This window comes from Dendronephthya gigantea, unplaced genomic scaffold, assembly GCF_004324835.1.
Source record: "Dendronephthya gigantea isolate DGI-Jeju-01 unplaced genomic scaffold, DenGig_1.0 000295F, whole genome shotgun sequence".
Classification (NCBI taxonomy): Eukaryota; Metazoa; Cnidaria; class Anthozoa; order Malacalcyonacea; family Nephtheidae; genus Dendronephthya; species Dendronephthya gigantea.
In genome coordinates this window covers 46,618-68,686 of record NW_021163305.1, presented here as the reverse complement: position 1 = coordinate 68,686, position 22,069 = coordinate 46,618, and the positions used below count along the sequence as shown (strand labels likewise).

The 22,069-nt window shown below is 39.1% G+C and overlaps 3 protein-coding genes and 1 pseudogene across 3 annotated transcripts; 3 read left to right on the top strand and 1 right to left on the bottom strand.

Moving 5' to 3' along the window:
• Nucleotides 1-6,303: 6,303 nt before the first annotated feature.
• On the top strand, nucleotides 6,304-7,485 carry LOC114541490. Its single transcript, XM_028561406.1, has one exon. The coding sequence runs from the start codon at nucleotides 6,304-6,306 to the stop codon at nucleotides 7,483-7,485; it is 1,182 nt and encodes a 393-aa protein (XP_028417207.1).
• Nucleotides 7,486-8,094: 609 nt separating this feature from the next.
• On the top strand, nucleotides 8,095-8,835 carry LOC114541489. The gene has a single exon (XM_028561405.1). The coding sequence runs from the start codon at nucleotides 8,095-8,097 to the stop codon at nucleotides 8,833-8,835; it is 741 nt and encodes a 246-aa protein (XP_028417206.1).
• Nucleotides 8,836-12,868: 4,033 nt separating this feature from the next.
• LOC114541494 lies at nucleotides 12,869-15,379 on the top strand. Its single transcript, XM_028561409.1, has 2 exons — nucleotides 12,869-12,951; nucleotides 13,589-15,379. The coding sequence occupies exons 1-2, from the start codon at nucleotides 12,885-12,887 to the stop codon at nucleotides 15,361-15,363; spliced, it is 1,842 nt and encodes a 613-aa protein (XP_028417210.1). The 5' UTR covers nucleotides 12,869-12,884; the 3' UTR covers nucleotides 15,364-15,379.
• A 626-nt stretch (nucleotides 15,380-16,005) lies between these two features.
• LOC114541495 lies at nucleotides 16,006-17,122 on the bottom strand (annotated as a pseudogene).
• Nucleotides 17,123-22,069: the final 4,947 nt, after the last annotated feature.

The window sequence follows — 22,069 nt, the reverse complement described above, 5'->3', positions numbered from 1 at the left end:
ATTGATCAGCATTAACGAAATTTATATGTCACACTCGATGAGTATGAGTGTGAGTGAGCTTTTTGAATACAGGCGTATGACTCACCTACTCCACCTGCACGAGTTTTCCACAATAGCCCCTCATGTGAAAATTTTAAGGACTTTATATCTTCTACGATCCAGGAACGAGTACGTACAGGCTCTCTGATATTTGTTTCTGATTTGGCTCTCTGATATTTATTTCTGTTCACTCCGGAACGGGTAACCCAGCTATACACCGCTTTGTGAGACAATATCTGAAGTCTGTTGCGGCGGAGCAAGCAGACGCCAGAATTTCACCAAAGAAAGCTACACCTTTGTTTTTTGACAAGTTTTATAAGTTAGTGCTTTATGTGCGAGTCTTACTCTCCCGCCCATCAACCACCCCATCGATAAATATATTCACGCACAAGACTTGCTCTTTTTTATTCTCGAGTTCTTTACTGGACAGAGAGCATCCGATTTGGGTCAACTCAATGGACATTTGTCCAGTTTGTGGACATTTTGCAGCATTCGAGTGGCAAGAGTTTACTCGTTTATCAGCGCGTTGGGAAGACCGTAAGAGAAGCCGATTTCCGGCCAATCCCTTTACATCCTTCAAGTAATCCCGCCATCTGCCCAGTTGAAAACCTTAAAATTTACCGTATGCTATGCGCTGCTATGTGCATCAACTTGGGCTCCGGCTTTCTTTTTCGTACGACCGTTAAGAGGACCTCCGTATCGAATTCTCCCTTCCTGGCGTCGTCGGAGGATTGTGACACATTTAAAGGACCTGGACCTGTATACCTGTGAGACGGTGCATGGCTTCAGAGGGGGTGCGGCTATTCTGCTGGGTCTTCTTGGCGCATCCAAGGATGAAATTAATCAGCATATCGGCTGGCCATCCACGCAGATAGCGGACCATTACACACAATTGGAAAAAGGTTTTAGCGGCCGTCAACACCGTGGAAACGTTGAATGACAGCATTCTGCTTGCGGCAGGGACTCGGTGTAGCCCAACTGAAGAGTTGGGCATCGAATTCCGCAACTGTGACAATTTAGTTAACTTCGAACCTTTCTTTCCCAACTAGCTCAATTTTGAGATGGATTTAGGTCTTTAGTTTTGGGAACCAGGGGGGAAAGTAGTTTCGGGGAGTAGGGTTGGGATTGTAGTTTCGGGAAGTTTTGGGGCAAGGAGGGTGCTCGAAACGATCCAGTGGGGTTGCATGCGTGGTATGGCGACAGGGCTCGCATTTCCCGTAACTCTATCTCCCGTGAGCTGATGTTAGCAGGAATGCAGTTAGGATAGATTACTATCCTAAGTGCAGTCAGGCGTAACATCAGCTATATAAGACTGAAATCTTAGTAAATCAGGGTCAGTTGTTAAACGCGGATCCGGGAACGGAGTTGAGAATGCATGCCTACGTGCGGAGAGGGTTTTTCTGCATGCAACGATGTAGCATTCTTTAATAACAAATTTACGACATAGCAATGTGGAATAATTGAACTTCATATATCTTGTATGATAAGTAAAGGCGTGAAATGTTAATTTTTTTTTCTTTCTTCCTTTTTTTTGGTTTAACTCGTTTGGGGTTATTCATACTAATCGGTACTTCCCACCTCCCCACCCAGTCCTCGTCCTGCGCGCCTTGGCTCACGGGCTCGCATTTCCCATAACTCTATCTCCCGTGAGCTGATCTGCTGATGTTAGCAGGAATGCAGTTAGGATAGATTACTAGAATATAATTCCTGGAGGACCGGCTCGTCATTTTTCGGTAACTTCGCCGCCATGTTTTTGAAGCCGAAAACATGGCGGACTTCGCCCTTCTGCGCATGCGTAGAAGCTCTGCTGACGCTACCTGGTCACTGAGCTATATTAAATTCCTGGAGGACCGGCTCGTCATTTTTCAGTAACTTCGCCGCCATCTTTTTGAAGCCACCAATATGGCGGATTTCGCCTTCTGCGCAGTGCGCAGAAGCTCTGCTGACGCCACATGGTTCCTTTTGACCATGGTATTTACCACTGACCAGGCTCAATTCTGAGCCCGCTACAGCAGTATTCTCCCCCCTGGTTTTTGTAAATAACAATTCTCCCCCCTGGTTTTTATATATTTTTTGCCGTGATCATCAAATCTTTTTTGTTTTTGAAATGTTTTTAGGTTGTTTTTTTTTATATTTTTCGCCCTGACATACAATAAAGTTTTATTTTGAGATGAATACAAGTCATACACGCTGTTTTTGCCAGTGCAGGAACAAATATATATTAAAATATGGAAAAATGTGGACAAACTAAATATTTTAAATACTGACACGAACTGACAGGTTTATTATTTTATTTTCGTAATAATATTTTTGTTATTTATACTTTCCAACATGAAAGTTTACAAATGTTTGAATGTTTTGGCACTATCCTCGCATATTTTGAAGACAACTAGGAATTTATGGGCAACAATTTGACTTTTCTAAACCCTAAACTATTTAGTATGTGATGTTATCTTCGTAGGCTCCACTGATTACCTAATGAATATAGCCCTCTTGGAGGTTGATACCATAAACAGAAAGTTATAAAAGTTGCTGCAGATTGAAGACACACTGCTCAGTCAATGCATGTTTATTTTTATTTCATTCATTAATAAATATGACAAATGGTATAAAAACACCAGCCAACAACAAAATCAGATAACATGGTAATGAAGAATAACAATGCACAGTCATAAAATGCATATGAACTTCATCTTGAAAAATAAAAATGGAGATATGATCAAGATTTATTCACAAGGTACAAGAAAATGGATTAAAAGCTGTGATAATTGATCATTTCACTTTGAATTTGACCAGGTAAAAAAAAATATATTAACAGGCTTTAACAGGGTTCATTATCAGAGGTTGGAATTAATTTACACTGTTTACAGCATCTTATCATTCTGTATCAGCACCCTCAGTGTAGGTTTGAAACGTACACGTAGTCTGGAATATTGATATGTTGCCATTTCCATGGCGACGGAACGCATGTATTATTAGTCTTTAGTTTTAAAGTATCAGGTATCAGTATATTGTCAACTCAAACAGAGCGAGAACGGTAAACATCTATAAATCTATACGAACGAATTATCATCAATATCTATTCAAGTTTGGTGTGCGCCAACCAAAGTAAGTTACATTTATCTTGTAGTAGTCAGTTCGTTATTCTCTATTCTCAATCGCGTAGAGTGTCAAATCGTATTCATGTATATATTATGCTTGTGTTAGTTTGCGCGCATGCCATAATCTATGTAAATCTTTTCTAAATTGTGTAGTTCGAACCCACAAACATATCTATATCCATATCCGCAACCATACCAATCTATCTACCAAACCTCAACCTCAATCTCTATCGAGAATCAACAACAGAACATTGTATAATTATAACTGGTATTAAAGTTATTGTTTATGTGTGATCTGTGTGTGTGGAGTTCGTTTATTGCTGCGCATCATACTTGAATTGACTCTTGGACTTTGCGCATTTCAACAATCTGCCCAGAGAGTCTACATTAGTTCGAATTTGAAGGCACAGTATATCAAATCCTGCGCTCGAAGCAAATATATCCCCAACTATAATATATGCGTGAAATCCGGCAGCCACCATGTGCACGATACGCTATCTGTCAATCAAGTCTACTTAAGTCAGCTGTCAACACTCGGGGTGGTAATCAACTTAACTGCACCTGCGATCCGTTTACTAATTTGTGATTACGAAGTTAACACCTGAGAATGGGTGACGAGAATGAACACTCAGTCGAAGAACTTAAAAGGATTCGCAGTTCCGCGAAAGCAAATGTGACGCCTAAGATAAATAGGCTTAACGAACTTATGTCTAGCAACAATATTCAAGCCGTGGAAGAGACAAAAAACGACCTTTTCGAAACTGTGAACGAATTTCAACTCGCGCATAAAGCTTATCACGAAAAGCTCGATAATGAAGAGGAGAAATCGAACTCGTCTCAGTATTGCGCAGTCGTGTTAGAAGAAGCGGAAAAACATAAAAAACAAAGGTACATATCTTGGCTAAGCGAAAATCAGAAGAATGATATAACGGCCGATATCCGTCCTGAAGATTCGATTAGTAACGTCAGCTCCTTGCGGTCAAAAAAATCCAAGACGAGCTCGGTGAGAAGTTCAGCAAGCGCTAAAGCCAGAGCTGCAGCGAAAAAAGCAGCGTTAGAAGCTAAAGCAGCGTCACTTCAAACGTTGCATGAACTCCAGTTTGAGGAATTGAAACTTCAACAAAGAAAAGCGGAAGTAGAGCTTCGCGCCGAAATAGCTGTTGCAGAGGCTGAACGAAAGGTATACGAAGAGAGTGAAGTCGAAGAAATGTATAGTCAAGTAAATAAGAGTTCTGGTTTGCATGAACATTCGCAAAAAATGAATTATGTTTCCACGAGTAGTCCTGCTATAGGATCGAGTAAACGTCCCGATCAACCAAATATTCACAATGTACCATCGAATAGTCAGTTAGAAAACCCTATTCCTAGTAAAGTGCCTCTTAATCATAAAGAATGGAACGACGACAAGCCGGTTGAAAACGATCAGAGCATAAATAATCAACACGAAAATTTTCGAGACGAGTCATTTCAAATGCTAATGGAAACACAAGATCGTCAAAATACCGCGCTACGGCAGTTGATTGAACAGCAACAACAAGGAGTTATGGCATTAACACTACCCCAGCCCATGATGCAGATCTTTGATGGCGACCCGATTAGCTACTGTGATTTCGTTCGTGCCTTCGAGCATCTTGTGGAAAGCAAAATCATCAATCCAAGTGCACGATTGTACTATCTTGTACAATACACCTCGGGCCACGTACAAGAACTGATGAAGAGCTGTCTTACCATGAAATCCAGTGAAGGATACGTCGAAGCAATGCGGCTTTTAAAGGAAAGATATGGTCAAAACTATCAAATTGCTTCCGCTCACGTAAATCGTTTGATCAATGGCCCTGTCATAAAATCCGACGATGGTGTTGAGCTCCAGAGATTTTCCATCCAGTTAACGAGTTGTGCTAACACGTTGAAGAAGATCGGGTGTATCGGGAAACTCGACAACTCAGAGAACAATGCGCTACAAATGGCGAGATGTAGTTGACAGAACAGTGGAACAAGAAAAGAGAGACATAACAATCAACGATGTGACGAAGTTCGTAACAAGTCGAGCGAGAGCTGCAAATCATCCTGTTTTTGGAAAAGTAGACAAGGAAAGAAAGGAAAAGATTGATCCTCACCAAAGACGACCGCGTCCACCAGGAATCAGAGCAAATGGATTTGCTACTCACGGCGAAGAGGACAACCAAGAAGGAGCAACGAAACGAAAGGCATGTCCATCGTGCAAACAGAACCACTGGCTTTCACGTTGTGAAAGGTTCCGTAAACAGTCGTTAGAAGACAGAAAGAGGTTTGTAAAGGACGAGAAGTTATGCAATAACTGCCTACTTCCTGGACATTATGTTCGCTCCTGCACGAAGCAAAGTTTTTGTAAGGTTCCAGAATGCACTGGAAAGCACTCGACCTTTCTTCATCCGAAGAGCAACAAAGACAGCAAGAATTCTAATCAACAAAACGAGGAAGAACGCAAAGAATCAGAAGAGGATTCAAAGTCAGCCCATACAGCTTATGTCAAAATGTCCGTAAAGCCCAATGTCTCAACACGCAGTTCAACAGCTACAGCACTGGCTATTGTCCCGGTTCAAGTGAAAGCGAAAGGTGGGTCAGCGTTCGTAGAAACTTATGCATTCCTCGATTAGGACGAAACACTTCGTTCTGTACTGAAACCTTGCTGAAGCAACTCACGTAAGTGGAAACACAACAAATCTTTCGTTGACAACAATGCAGGGAGAAAATATACCTGTTCAATGTTCCTTAGTAAGCCTCGAAGTTTCCGACCTTAACGCTGTAAACCACGTCGACCTACCAGTGGTGTATTCAAGACCATCTCTGCCTATTTCGCCCGACGCAATTGGCAAGGAAGAAGATGTTCAACGTTGGCCACATTTGAAAGATATACCCTTGCTGGAAATTGATGCCGAGATTGGTCTCCTCATCGGCAGCGACGTACCAGAAGCCTTACAGCCCATTGAAGTGCGCCCAAGCGAGAATGGTGGTCCATTTGCAACTAAACGGTCTTTGGATGGGTACTAAACGGTCCTCTTGGAGGAAGCAAATCAAAGATTCCAACCACCAACTTTGTGCAATCGCCGATGTATTAGAAAGCCAGTTCTACGACTACTGCAACCGCGAGTTTAACGATTCAAACTACGAAGTAGAACCGTCAATGTCCCAGAACGATAAAAAGGCCTTGAAAATTATGGAAGATTCCATCAAGTTAGACAATGGACATTACGTAATCGCGCTACCCTGGAAAAATTATCCACCGCAACTACAAAACAACCGATCCCTAGCTGAACAACGACTAAGTTCACTCAAACGGCGTCTCCAACGAGAACCTATCGTGCACGAGAAGTACACGGCGTTTATGAACGACCTCCTGAACAAGGATTATGCAAGGAAGGTGAATCACGAAGCTCAAGATCCGTCTAAAATCCTTTGGTACCTTCCCCATCACCCAGTGTTGAATCCCCACAAACCCGAGAAGGTGAGAGTAGTCTTCGATTGCTCTGCTAAATACGGTAATACATCACTCAACGACCAACTGCTACAGGGGCCGGATATGACCAGTACTTTAGTCGGCGTACTCACGAGATTCAGAGAGGAAAGAGTGGCAATGACGTCAGATATTGAGTCCATGTTCTACCAAGTTCGTGTAAAACCAAGTGACTGTAGCACATTAAGATTCCTGTGGTGGCCAAATGGAAGGCTCGATGAACCTGTTGAAGAGTACGAAATGCAAGTGCATCTGTTTGGCGGAACATCATCACCAAGTTGTTCAAATTTTGCTCTGAGACGAACAGCAGAAGACAACAAGTCAGAGTTCGATCCGCAAACCATTGAAACAGTCAAGAGGAATTTCTATGTTGACGACTGTCTCAAGTCGGTGAAGTCCGATGAAGAAGCAGTGAGAAGGGCAAGTCAGCTACGCGAGTTGTTGTCGAGAGGTGGTTTCAGATTAACCAAGTGGAACTCGACGTCACAAAAACTCATCAAGTCTTTACCAGAGTCAGAAAGAGCCGAGAAAATCAAGGATCTCGACTTTGACAAGCTGTCCATCGAAAGAGTACTGGGAGTCCAGTGGAACGTCTCAACCGACCAGTTTGGTTTCATCAAGGTTCGCCCCCTGACTAGAAGAGGAATACTATCTGTAGTAAGTTCGGTGTTTGATCCGTTGGGATTCGCGGCACCATTCATCCTTCAAGCAAAGCAAATTCTGCAAGAATTATGCCGATTGAAGCTCGACTGGGACGAAACCATTCCCGAGAAGTTTCAAGATCGTTGGCAATCATGGCTACGAGATCTACCAAATTTAGAAGAGTTAACAATCGATGTTGCTTCAACCTAACAATGAAGAAATTGCGTCAACTCAACTGCATCACTTCGCAGACGCTTCTCAAGAAGGTTACGGAGCAGTTACGTACCTGAGAATCGAGAACAATCAAGGAGAAGTCAAGTGTTCGTTTGTCATGGGAAAATCTCGCCTCGCGCCAATCAAGTCAGTGACAATTCCTCGTATGGAACTATCTGCAGCGGTCACGGCGGTTAAGTTAAACAAGATGTGTCAAGCAGAATTAAGCCTACCAGTTGACGAAACGCTGTTTTGGACAGATAGTACCTGCGTACTCAAATACTTGGAGAATGAAGAAAAACGTTTTCAGACCTTTGTTGCGAACCGCATCAGCGTTATACGAGAGGCTTCCTCTTTGGAACAGTGGCACTATGTCAGGACCGATGACAATCCTGCGGACGATGCATCTAGAGGAGTTTCGGCTGCTCAACTACATCGCTGGATACATGGCCCAACGTTTTTGCAGCAACCCATTAGTACTTGGCCACAACGAACAGCAGATATCAATCTGAAAATCGCGCCAGACGATCCAGAAGTCAAGAAAGAATCAGCAGCTTTCGCGTGTGGAACCATTGGTCCTGATTTCCTTACCACTGTTATACCAAGATGTTCGTCTTGGAGCCGCCTAGAAGAATTGTTGCTTGGGTTTTGAGATTCACGTCGAACCTGCTACGTCGTGTTCGAGAAAAAGAGAGTGTTAGAAGGGCTACGCAAACAACGACGATCGCCCCAATAACCGTCTCCGAATTGCGTGAAGCTGAGAAGCAAATCATTAAGCACGTTCAACAAGTAGCCTTCTTAGAAGAAACTAGCATATTGGCGAAGAAAGAAAGCGAGGAATCAAATTGCAAGGGGATAAAGAAATCAAGCGCTATTTATCAACTAGATCCCACCGTCAAAGACGGCCTGTTACGTGTTGGTGGACGACTACGACGAGCCGAGATCAGCGAAGAAGCGAAACATCCCTGTATTCTGCCAAAAACCCACCACGTTGTCACCTTAATCGTGAATTATTACCATCATGTCTCCGGACATTCAGGCCTGGAGCACACGTTGTCTCTCATCAGAGAGAGATACTGGATAATCAATGGAAGGTCAACGGTCAAGAATATCATCGGAAAATGCCACAGCTGCCGAAAACGTCAATCCCCAGTGTCTCAACAAAAGATGGCTGACCTTCCACGCGACAGAGTTACCCCTTCGAAGCCGCCGTTCACTTATACCGGAGTTGATTGCTTCGGACCCTTTGCAGTGAAACGAGGAAGATCTACCGTTAAGCGATACGGCGTCCTTTTCACCTGCCTCACTGTTCGCGCAATCCACATCGAAGTAGCCTCCTCTTTATAGATACGGAATCCTTCATCAACGCTCTCAGACGCTTCGTTGCAAGAAGAGGTCAGCCCGAAGAAATGCGATCAGACAATGGGGGGAACTTCGTAAAGGGCGAGAAAGAACTCAGGCAAGCGGTGAATGATTGGAATCAAACTCAGATACATGAAGCCCTCCTGCAACAAAACGTTAAGTGGACCTTCAATCCGCCAGCCGGCTCTCATCACGGTGGCGTATGGGAGAGGTGCATACGGACAGTCAGAAAGGTTATCCTGGCAACTCTGAAAGAGCAGCAGCTGGACGAAGAATCCCTCAACACCCTTATGTGTGAAGTCGAGTCTGTGGTGAATGGCAGACCCATTACCAAATTGTCGGACGATCCCCGAGATAACGGACCCTTGACCCCCAACCATCTACTGTTGCTACGTTCAGGATCGAGTGTCCCACCCGGTGTTTTCTGTAAGTAAGATGGCTATGGCAGAAGGAGATGGCGTCAGGTGCAATATATGGCAAACGTGTTCTGGCGTCGATGGTTGAAGGAATACCTCCCGTCTCTCCAACGAAGGCAAAAGTGGAGTATCCCGCAGAGAAATTTCGTGGTCAACGACGTAGTTTTGGTGCTGGACGAGAACAAGCCACGGTGCAATTGGCCTCTAGGACGTGTGATTGAAGTTTACACGAATACCGGTGACAAGCTCGTGCGATCAGTGAAGTTGAAGACAAGTTCATCCGAACTCGTGAGACCAGTGGGCAAGATCGTGCTGCTGGAGGAAGATCAAGCAGAGAAGCAATGATCGAGTAACGTACAGTACAATTCTCAAACTTTTATATATTAGCTAGTTTAGTCTATTGTTCAGTTTATTCAATTTGTTTCAAACCATTTGTTATTGTTAGTTATTAGTAAACTCAAACAGAGCGAGAACGGTAAACATCTATAAATCTATACGAACGAATTATCATCAATATCTATTCAAGTTTGGTGTGCGCCAACCAAAGTAAGTTACATTTATCTTGTAGTAGTCAGTTCGTTATTCTCTATTCTCAATCGCGTAGAGTGTCAAATCGTATTCATGTATATATTATGCTTATGTTAGTTTGCGCGCATGCCATAATCTATGTAAATCTTTTCTAAATTGTGTAGTTCGAACCCACAAACATATCTATATCCATATCCGCAACCATACCAATCTATCTACCAAACCTCAACCTCAATCTCTATCGAGAATCAACAACAGAACATTGTATAATTATAACTGGTATTAAAGTTATTGTTTATGTGTGATCTGTGTGTGTGGAGTTCGTTTATTGCTGCGCATCATACTTGAATTGACTCTTGGACTTTGCGCATTTCAACAATCTGCCCAGAGAGTCTACACTCAGATCATGTTAATTCATGTTGGGTGGCATCAATAAAAGAGTGACTATAGTACAGACTCACTGGGGAAATGGTTAACCTATTAACATTGATATTTGCTATCATGAAAACAACATAGACCAAACTCAAAAGATTGACACTGCCAGGAATTTAATTTTTTCCCGAAGTTAAGAAAAAATGATAAAATTTCGGTATATAACATTGCATTGACAGCACTACTGTAATGTCCGGCCAAAAGGCGAAAATAGTATCTTTGCTGTTTGTACCACACGTTTTGATGGATTTATTGTCTCAGAGGCTTTGGTAATCAGTTTATACTATAATCCAAACTCGAAAGGCCGAAAACGGAATTATTTATAGTAAAAAAGTTGAAAAACGGCTTACCTGGATGTTATAAAATAAGAGCAAAATGAGAAAATTCACTCTACCGATAGGTGAATTAAGCCATTCACAACGTCAGACGCAGAGCACGAAGCTACGTGTGCTTTCCATTTGTTGAACAGGGAAAAAGAGAAACAATTTTATCCATTTTATATGAAAAACAAAAAAATATATACGGAAAGCTGAAAATTTTACATAAAAATCGGGAGGGTGATGGACACAGTTTTTCACTGTGTATCGCGGTATGTCAGTGGTAACTACCATGAGCAAAAGGAACCATGTGGCGCACTGAGCTATATAATAATTCCTGGAGGACCGGCTCCTAATGTTTTTTGCTCAATTGCAAAAAGTGAAGCAAAAAACATGGCGGATTTTGGCCTCTGTGACGTCACTTTGACGTCACCTGGTCCCCTTTGCCCATGGTAATTACCACTGACCAGGCTCAATTCTGAACCCGCTACAGTAGATTCCCCCCCTGGTTTTTATGAATATTTTGTTCTTCCGACTGCCGTGAAACCTTGTTGTTCTGTTTTTTTCGATATATTTTTTACCTAACCCGTAATAAAGCGTTTATTTCGGTTATGTACAAGTCATAGGTACTGTTTTTGCAAATGCCGAAACAAACAAATATTGGGCGAACATAAAAAATATTTAATACGTGGACGAAAGTCGAAAATTTTACAATGATATGAAGCTAACAGGTTTTTTCTCTTTTCTTTGCTTTCAATTTCAATATACATTACTGTGTAAAATTTTAGAAATGCTTGAGTTTTTTTGGCATTGTCATAATTTTTTAGTGTCTTTTATGGATACCAATCTGACTTTTTTTAAACCCTGAACAAAAATATTATAGAAAGTATCCAGTTATGTTGTCCTGTGCCCATGTCTGTGCATTAAATCCAAAGAAACAAGGCCTAAGCTCGTGCAAGATATTGAGTGTAGTATGTAGACCTTTGACCTTTGGTAACAATATCCGGTAACATTATACTTGATATGTAGATATAGCGAAGCGTGTGTTTTTGGCTGGGTTGTGTAGTAAACGTGTGAACATATAAATAGAGTTTTATTATAAATTGCGATACAAGCGTGTTCAGTGTTTCCTTCGATATTACATTCATTTGGGCAGCCATTAAACCATGATAAATTGACTTTTGATAAGGCAAACAAGATAACATATTAGACCTTTAACAGTCACTACAAGTCTACCAGAGGTTGAATGAAATATTTTGTATCAGCAGTCAGCACCTCAAAATTAAAAATAATAACTGTTGATAACTTTCGCCTGACACAAGAAAATTTTCCTGTGAATCCTATCGTAATTAAGTCACGTACCAAAGGTCAAAAAGGCTAATAAAAGCATATAACTTTTTATCGTTGACGCTTTTGCAGTTGTTTATACTATAGTCCGAAGGCAAAAAAGTTCAAAAAAGAAAATGATTTGAAAACTGGCTCACCTGAGGCAAAAATAGCTTTCCCGATAAGTGAATTAAGCCATTCGCAACGTCATATGTAGAGCAAGAAGCCGCTTCTTCATTTACTTGGTCGAACAGGGAAAAAGATAAACAATTTTATCTTTTTTAGAGGAAATACGACAAAAATATATACCGAAAATCAAAAATATTTTCGTAAAGACCAGGAGGGAGAAACATAGTTTTTCACTTTGTATCGCGGTATGTCAGTGGTAATTACCATGGGCAAAGGGGACCAGGTGACGTCACAAAGCTCAAAATCCACCATGTTTGTTGCTCCACTTTCTGATCAGGAGCCGGTCCTCCAGGAATTATTATATAGCTCAGTGATGTGGCGTCAGCAAAGCTCAAAATCCGCCATCCACTGAGCTATATAATAATTCCTGGAGGACCGGCTCCTGTCAAAAAAGTGAAGCAAGAAACATGGCGGATTTTTTCGTGCTGACGCCAGATATGGTCCGAAGAGGTCATGGCAATTACCACTGACACGGCTCAATATTGAGCCCACACCAGTGATTTTTTCCCCCGGTTACTTTTTGTCAGTAAACGTGCTGGATTTACGGTGGCCCACAAGTGTCACGGCAAAAGTAAAACGCACGGTAAAATAGAATTAACTCACGGCAATATAAAATTAACTCCCGGCAAAATGAAATTAACTCACGGCAATACGAAATTAACTCACGGTAAAATAGAATTAACTCACGGTAAAATGGAATTAACTCGCGGCAAAATAGAATTAACTCACGGCAAAACAGAATTAACTCACGTTAGTTGTACGTAACATGAAGTAGAGAGGGGTATTCCCGCGAAATATCTCCGTCATGGCCGACAGAAAGTAAAAGATGTTTTGTTCAGGCTGCGGAAAGGCGATTTACGAAGAGAATAAATTTTGTGCGAACTGTGGAATTGGTGAGTTAATTGTTCGATTAATAAAATTACGCTTATATCTTATTGTAGCATAATAGCATAATAGCCAATAAAAATATTAAATATATGCGCCTTACGGTTTTATATTTATAGTATGCTCCAGCATGTATTTGCAATGTATTTGCATTCGTTTAGCATATTTTATGTGTGATTGAATTTGTAATCATGATTAATTCTTATTGCAAATTACAATTTACAATTGAAAGTACAAAAAAAGATTTTCTTAAATTGGGTATTAAAGTGATTTAAAATTAAAACTTAAAAGCAAAAGTTTCTGGCCCCTAGCACACGAAAGCAAAACGTAGCCTTTATTTAAAAGACATGCAAAAATTTTGAGGCCCTACTGTCCCATGATCAAAACTCAAGAGTGTGCTTATGTGTATTCAAATTTTCATCATGACCCCGCCCCCCAATTCTAGTAGCCTCCCTAAATAAATAAATGATAAAATGTGCAATGGGCATAAGAAAGCATATAATTTGTATTCAATGTGAAAAAAAACAGCATTTAGTTACATTTTATATGCCTGTGTGCAAGCTTAGGTTGATTTATGAGCTAGGTATTTTTGTTTGAGATTTCGAAGAGCTGTGTTGAGACCTTTTTTATGATTTTCTGGTTTAGAGATAAAAAATGCAAACAGGGCTGGCATTAAATCTTTTAAAGAGTATCGAGAATTAAAAGGAAAAGAATGGAAAAAGCGTGTAACTAAAGATCAAACTCCAACCGCTAAAAAAAAGAGAGAGGAAAAGGATGTCGTGATTAATATTGGTTTTATGGAGTGGAGTGAGAAGGAACAAGAACTAAAACGTAAGCGAGGCAAACGACTTCCTCTTAGAGTATCACCAACACTCTCATACTGGCCTTTATTGAAAGAAGCAGAAACCAAATGGAAGAATTTTAACAGCAATCTTTACCAGCCTGAAGAAGTATATTTATTGTTGTATGAAGATGAACGAAATGCCATTTTGCTGCCTGGTTCAAATGAAAATTTCAGCTTAAAGCGCTACCGAGAAGAGATTGGAAAGGATTATAAGAATATAACATTTTATCTTTGTTCTTCATCTGATTTTGATCAAGCAGATCCTGTATTTGGCGATGCTTCATGCTCTAATCCTTCTTCTACAGTTGATTCTAAAGATGGTTCTGATGATTTAGCTACTGCTGGCAATCAACCAAATAAGCAGGAAAATCATGTAGAATATGAACCTACTTCTAAACATAGAAGATCCGAAAGCTTTGTGAATGAAAATGCTAATCCTGCAGAATCGCAAGAACAATTGCATGAATCAGAACAAATTGTTTTAGATGAAGAACTTGCTCGTGAAATGCAGAAGTTTGAAGAAGAATCTGTTTTGCAGGAAGATATTAGTTTTGAAACAGAAAAACTAATTGTTGACTCATTCTCTGTAATTAGCACAATCTCTCAAGCTGTAGATAGGTCAGAACAGTCGTTCATAGTTAGGCGTAGAGGCGTACCACTGCAAAGGACACTTGCTATATGGAAGAGAGAAGTCAAGAAGAATCCCCTTTTTTTGAAGAGGCTTCTAAGAGTTCACTTCTCTGGTGAACAAGGAATCGATTCTGGGGCAATAGCAAGAGAATTTTACAGTATAACTCTTCCTGAAATTGGTCTAAAGATGTTTCCCAATGGAAGTCCGATCGATTCTACTTCTAATGTGGAAAATGAGAGTTTTGTAACTTGTGGACAGATTGTAGCAACTAGCTTATCCCAAGGTGGCCCAGCTCCTAATTTCCTTCACGATAGTGTTTATAATCTTATGGTTAATCCAAATGTGTGTATGAGTGATCTCGATGCAAACAAACATTTGACTTCAGCAGATAAAAACCTACTTACTGCAGTCAGAAGTGATGTTTCCCTTCATCAGGAGACTATACTTGAACATGGCTACACTGGTGTCGTAAACCAAGATCACATAGAAGAAATAGTCAAGTCTATTATAATCAGTATAGTAATGAAAAGAGTAGTTTATTTGAAAGAATTCATGAGAGGGCTTGGTGTATATGGTCTTGCAGAAGTAGTCACAAAATACCCTGAGATTTGCAAATCCTTGTTTGTGCTTGATTCAAAGGACAATGATATTGTTGACGCAAACTACCTATTTTCATTGATGATTCCACAGTATTCGCCTGAAGGAAGCTCAAAGAGAATCACTGAAGAAACTATCATGGATAATTTTCAAGATTTTTTGTTTAAACTGGAGGATGAAGATATTACTGTATCCTTTGAAGAATCTGTCTCTTTTGATGCCGATGTCAACAATGAAAGTGTGGCAACATTCACCAAACCTGACTTCACACCATCAGGTGTAATGGGTTGGTTAACTGGTCAGAGGCACAAGCCGCTTAATGGAGAATCCATCACCATTTCTGTTTAATCATGATTGTGCTATCCATTATCCTGGTCATAAAGTTTGTTATCCAGTCATTGGTTCTTGTGGCAAATCAATAATCTTGCCAGTAAACCACATGAAAACAACAGATGAATTTACTGATATTTTTGTAAATGGATATTGCAATGGACAGACATTTGACCTTCATTGATTAGGACTATATGAGAGCCATGTACAGTCTCTACACTACATGCTTGGGGTTATTTAGACATGTTTTGTTCATATTTTATTTATGATGCATTTGTGCATGCTGTAGTTGTAAAATTTTGTTCCAAAACATTTGGACTCTAAAGCAGTCAGAGATACAAGACATACAAGATAAAAATATGTTCTGACAACAACTGAATGTAAATGTTACAAAAATGCTTAGGGGCTATTAACAAAGGATGTCCAACCAAATGTGAGATGGATAGAGGTATTATGGGGGTTCAATATGCCACATTAACATGAGAAGGAAAGTTGAAAATACAAGCAAAAATATTTTTTTTTAAATTCGGACTTCCATATTGCATCCCCCTCCCATGTTCTGATATTCCAAATCCCCTCCCCCTTGGCTGGAGCATCCTTTGTAAATGGCCCCTTATTGATCATTCTTTAAATAAGGTATTGTTATTAAAATTACTCAATTATATGGATGTGTCACATGCCATTTTCTGCAACATGCATTAACCTTTTATAGAATTCATATGCTTCTTGACAATCTTGTGGAAATGGGAGGCCAAGAGATTCTCTTGCATACTCAAAGTACTCTTCATACTCATTCGCCTGATTAATTTGAACTATTTCTTCACGAGCATAACTAATTTCATGTTCAGGTACTAGCATAAGAAGATTTTCAACACCTCCATGATGCTCAGGAAAGTAATAAATAGAGTCTGGCCGTCCACATACTGTATAATACCTTGATTTTCGTATACGATGTGTATTCCAATGTCCCTTAACTGTATCAATATCTTGCTGTAAAATACCAGAGAATGAAAACCACAGACATTCTTTGCTTAGGTCGTAGGATAAATCTATTTCCTCACGTGATTCCAAATCAGTAAAATAATTTCGCCACCACATAGAACGATTCTTTGAAAAATATGACCACCACCCTTCAATGCGCTGGTTTCTGGGAGATGGGACGTAGCGATGTGCATTTGGACTATCTCGGAAATAGCACTGGGCTGCTGCTACCAAACCATTTTCAGTGCCAAGATCTGTTACCACTTCAACTGGACAACCATTTTGTTCTTCTACAGATTTTAAATAGAACTTTGCTATGTTGTCTGGCGAATTATTGGAACGTGTGACATTAAGCCAAAGAATTTTGCGGCTATAACCGTCAATGGCACCATGAATGGGAAAGCCCCAGGGCTTAAGTTTGTCATACCCATCCATGTGCCACTAGTAGTTTGGCCCTGGGTTATGATATTCTCTCCTTTTAAGCCTGTGGGTTTTCCTTAGTTCAGTTCCTTCCGGATCAAGTTCTTTTAACATATCCTGTACAACTATCCTAGGCACTCGTAATCCTTCCATTTCAAGAGTATGCCAAACTGTTCGATAACCACCTGAGGAACCTGGACCATTTATTATTTCTTGAATACGTTGGCGAACCTGTTCTATAATGTCAGCAGAATGCGGATTATCTGCAAACTTTCTTCGCGTTAGGCCATACGTTTTCAATCTTCGTAGTAATGTGCTTCGACTCATCTTAAAATCGTGGCGTTTATCAAGGAACAACATCTCATCATAGCTGAATCCGCGGTTAAAATAGTAAGTGATAACACTTTCTTCTCTGTCTTCCTCACCTTCAGAAACTGAATCTTCAGAAAGCATAACTCATGTATTATAATACCCCATCTCTTCGAATTTAAAAATTATTTGGCACGATCGCTGATAGAAATTTGGCGGGATGGCGTCCACTACTTCATGTTACGAACACCAAATAGTTTGGATTTGATTTTTATTTTGCCGTGAGTTAATTTCATATTTCCGTGAGTTAATTTCATATTGCCGTGAGTTAATTTCATTTTGCCGTGAGTTAATTTCATATTGCCGTGAGTTAATTCTATTTTACCGTGAGTTTTACTTTTGCCGTGACACTTGTGGGCCACCGTATGGATTCGTTGTTTTGTGAACGACTAAATGTGTGTTTTACTGTAATGTTTTATAAACAATCCTGCCGCAACGGACATTAAGCAAATACTAAAATCACAAGGAATCGGGACAATTTTGAAGCTGAAGAGGTATTTACAAAGTTTTCTATAATATTTTGTTAAGATATTTTCATTATTTTTGATTGTATTTGCTTGTGCAAATCCTTGAGATGTATTAATAAACTGCTGAGATTGTTTTCGATCAGTAAAGAAACAACGTTGTTCATCTAGTAGTAGGCGAGGAATTTATTTAAGAATTGTTAGAAATACACGTCGCTTATCAGCCTTAATACCTGACCACAGATGAAAAACGAAAGCACAGTATAAATCCATTTGAAAACATGCGAAAATCTGTCGTTTACTTTTGATTGTCGTGTACTTCCCGATTCTCTAAATCGTTTTTGTTTTTATAGGCCTAGTCAAAGAAATCTAAAAACGGCTAAAGTGGTAATGATATTTGAATTGATCTTAAGCTAGTTTGGGTGACAGGTATGTAAATATTATGGTTTTTCCATCATATTATGTATTTAAGTATTTCAGTTAATTATCATTTAAGTATTCATTTAAGTATTTCAGTTAACTTAATCTAAACTAAAACTGTAGTCAGTTAGTTACTAGCTTATGCTTATGCCAAATTTGGTAGGAAATATTTTTGCTTTTCGGGAAGCAAATTTTGTTTCTGCATTAAAAGTCAATGTTTCCAGATGTGGGAGACAGGGAAACATTGGAGCAAACATTGAAAATCACGAATATTTTCGCGACAATGTTTCTTGCTGCGTTTGGCCAAGGCTATATTTAAGCGAAATATTTAACTTGTTTCTTGATTGTGTGAGTTGTATGTATATTTATATATTCTCCGTCCTGTTTGATACAGGTGGGTTTTTTACCTCACAAATTTTTATTGAATTAAGATGTTAATAAGTAGAATTATACGTTAAAACGGTATTTTGAAACAATAGCCAATAAATTGAAGTGATTTAGCATATGAGCAAGCAAAATGTACAATGTGTTTTAACAATATTTATTGTGTGTGTATTTATTCGTTAATATTACAAGGTTTGATCTTTATTCCGTGATTTTATTTTGTTATTTTTACACGGGAAATCGGGGAAAACCCACACGGAAAATCCATTTTTCCTGTCTGCGCGTGCGCATTGCGAGTTTGGCTGACAAGCGCATGCGTATTTGCTACTAAAACAATGGCGGTTCGAATATTTCGAAGCGCGAATATAGCAAACTTTGGAGGGATTTTTTTCCCATTTGTGCACCTGTTTCACTTGGGGAGCGACGGATTCTGATAAAGTAAGTTTTTATCTATTGATTCATGTGAAAATTATGTAGTTTCACGAGGGGTGCAACGGAATTGCATCTTTTGGATGCTCATCCTACGGCCTACTTCGCCTGATGCCTCTCTGGGCAAGTTATTAGTAATAAGGAATACACAAATGGTATTGTCCTTGTCTAGGTTTTAATCAGGTGAATCCCTCATAGTCCTCAAGAGGCCAATACATTTTTCCCTTGCTTCATATTGTGAACTTCCAGTCTCACTAAATATAATAAACATGTGTTGTATGTGGGGTTTGTTGAGTACTTTTGTTTGGCTACAATGCACCAATTCTAGTATTTCACAACATATTATTTGTCTCCACCAAATTATGTTCTATGCAGAAGCATTTCTGTATTCTGAGTCATTTTCATTATCACATATTTGCAGAACCATGCAATCTCTGATGAACTAGCTGTGTTGCTAATGTGTTTGAAAAGAAAGGTATCACAAAATACTGATGGATTATTTTGTTAGGAACTTTAATTAACATTAACTTTTAGAAATTTAGTTTTAAAATTATTAACAATTAATTATGAATAATATAAATGTAAAAATAGTAAATAACAACAATAATTCATTTTGCAACATTAAATGTGCAGTCTCTGCAATTTTTCAAAACATATGTCAGGCAAAGACGTTCGGCCTGACAGTTTCTTGCCAGGTGGCCCACTTTCCCACACTTGAAGCATTTTTTTTCTACAAAATACATACAACAATTACTGTAACTGGTTTTATTTTATATCTCATAAATACTAGCTAGTATTAATCATGCAATAGTTTGTGACTTTTCCTATTGGTTGCAAGATATATGAATTTGTTTATCAGTGGAAGAGTTGTTATATGGTATAACAGCACAATATTTCTTACTTTTGTGGTGATCCCTGTTAAATTCTGAAATAAATCAATATTTTAATTGTAATTAATAAGAGCAAATACATATGACAGGTGAAATGTTTCCTATTTCCCCTCAATACTTGTGCTTTGTGATATCAAAAAACTTTGAAAACTCATACTTCTTTTGCATGTGGCAGCTCTATGGCCCCTTTGGCCACAGTTGTAACATTTTCCTAAATAAAAATAATTATGGTCAATATAATTTTATTCCTGATGATTTGTTATAAGGGAGCAATAAATTTTAAATGGTTTACCTTGGAATTGTCTTCTTTCTTTATCATCTGTGTGAAAGATATTTGTGAAAAACTATTTATATATGACAGGACAAAACACGTTAATCATAACAATGCTGTTTCTAAGCGTTTAATGACATATAGGAAAGGTAGCATGTTTTTTATACATGGCTGTAGCTCTGCGGGCTGTATCCTTAGAAACAAAGATAGATACAGTCATACAGGCATGCTCTAGCTATGATATATTTTATCAAAAACCGGTCCAAACTTATTACGAGTACATGTCTTAAAAATTCATACCATTTTGGCGATTTTCTTCGGCGCCAACATCGGCGGACGTCGGCTCGCCGTTTTTGTTATCTCCGTTAGGCCCTTCAATATAGAATTTTACGATTTACTGAAGTGTAAATAAGGTAGTTATAACAACTATTACCCAATTAGCTTTTTTTGAAAGGCATCCTAAACTTTTTTAAGGGTATTTTAAGCTTTAAATGTGAAATACGTATATCGCGAAACACATATGTACCGACCGTTCACGATGTTTTTCTCTCCGTTTTCCATTCTAGCGCTCTAAAATATAATTTTTTTCTCAAATGTTGAAAATAATAAACTGATAAAACCCTATATAATTTATTATATTTAAAGACCAGCTCGTACCTTATTACTTTAAATACAATTTCCGGTCAATTGCAAATGAAATATAAACAAAAAAAAAAAGTAGTAATGAAGTGGAAGTATACTCGGAAGGAAAATGCCACTGAGCTATATAATAATTCCTGGAGGACCGGTGTCCTAGCGGATAGTGTCCCCCGCAGAAAGTGTCCCCCCGGACACTATCCGCTAGCGGATTATGTCCCTCCGGACACTATCCGCTAGCGGATTATGTCCCCCCGGACACTATCCGCGACGCGGATAATGCCCCCCTTCGCGAATAGTGTCCCCCCCCGATAAAAACAACTAAAGAAGATTTAGTTCTTTGGTCGATCACGATTACGTGATTGAAAAAGTTCTAAATTTGTATTTCAAATTTTAGTGTTATTAGTGTTTCGAATTTAAACATGTTATTACGCTCTCCACCAAAAAGCGTACCAAAAAAGATGGCGGATTTTCAGCTTTACTGACGCCACATGGTCCCCTTTGCCCATGGTAATTACCACTGACATACCGCGATACAAAGTCAAAAACGTGTCCATCACCCTCCCGATTTTTATGAAAATATTTTCGTTTTTCGGTATTGTTATCGGCATGTATTTTCTCCGCATTTCATCTAAAAAGACTCTTTTTCCCTGTTCAACAAGTTAAATGGAGAAGTGATTTCTTGCTCTACATATGATGCTGTGAATGGTCTAATTCTGAGTAATTTGCCTATCGGGATATTCATTTTTACCTCAGGTAAGCCGGTTTTCATATAGATATTTTCATTTTTTGCCTTTGCCATTGGTATAGACAACTACCAAAGCGTCTGTTGCAGTTATTTCTTTTGAAATTAATGTTAAAAACGGCAAATATGCTGCAGAGTGCAGCCTTTTTGATCAATGGTACATGACTTAGTTACGCTATGAAAAACTATATTTTATGAAAAAGGATCAATAACTGATCTTTTGAGTTTTGGCTATGTTTTGGCTTTTGAAAAGAACTCTTATGCAGTGGCGTAGCCAGCCTGACGATTTTGTCCCGCTATGTAAATTTCGAGTTATTATAATTATTCATGTCTTTAGAAATCTATTGTTTTCACAGTTAGTGAACACTAAAATATTAGCATAGCGGGACAAATCGACAGGTAAGGCTGGCTACGCTACTGCTCTTATGGGATTTGCATAAGCTTTCACTCATATTTAATGCCAATTCATGAGTATTTTCAGTCCAAACAATTAAGATGAATCAATATTCAATTCTCCCAGTGAATCTACCATAGTCTCTCTATTGATCCTTTCTAGTCTATTTTAGATGAATTTAAAACATTAAACATGATGACTGTGTGAGTGCTGATCAGTACAAAATATTTTATTGTCAGATTTCAACAGTGGTTGTAAAAAGTCTAGTATGTTATCTTGTTTGTCCTGTCAAATGCAAAGTCAATAATCATGGCTAGACTT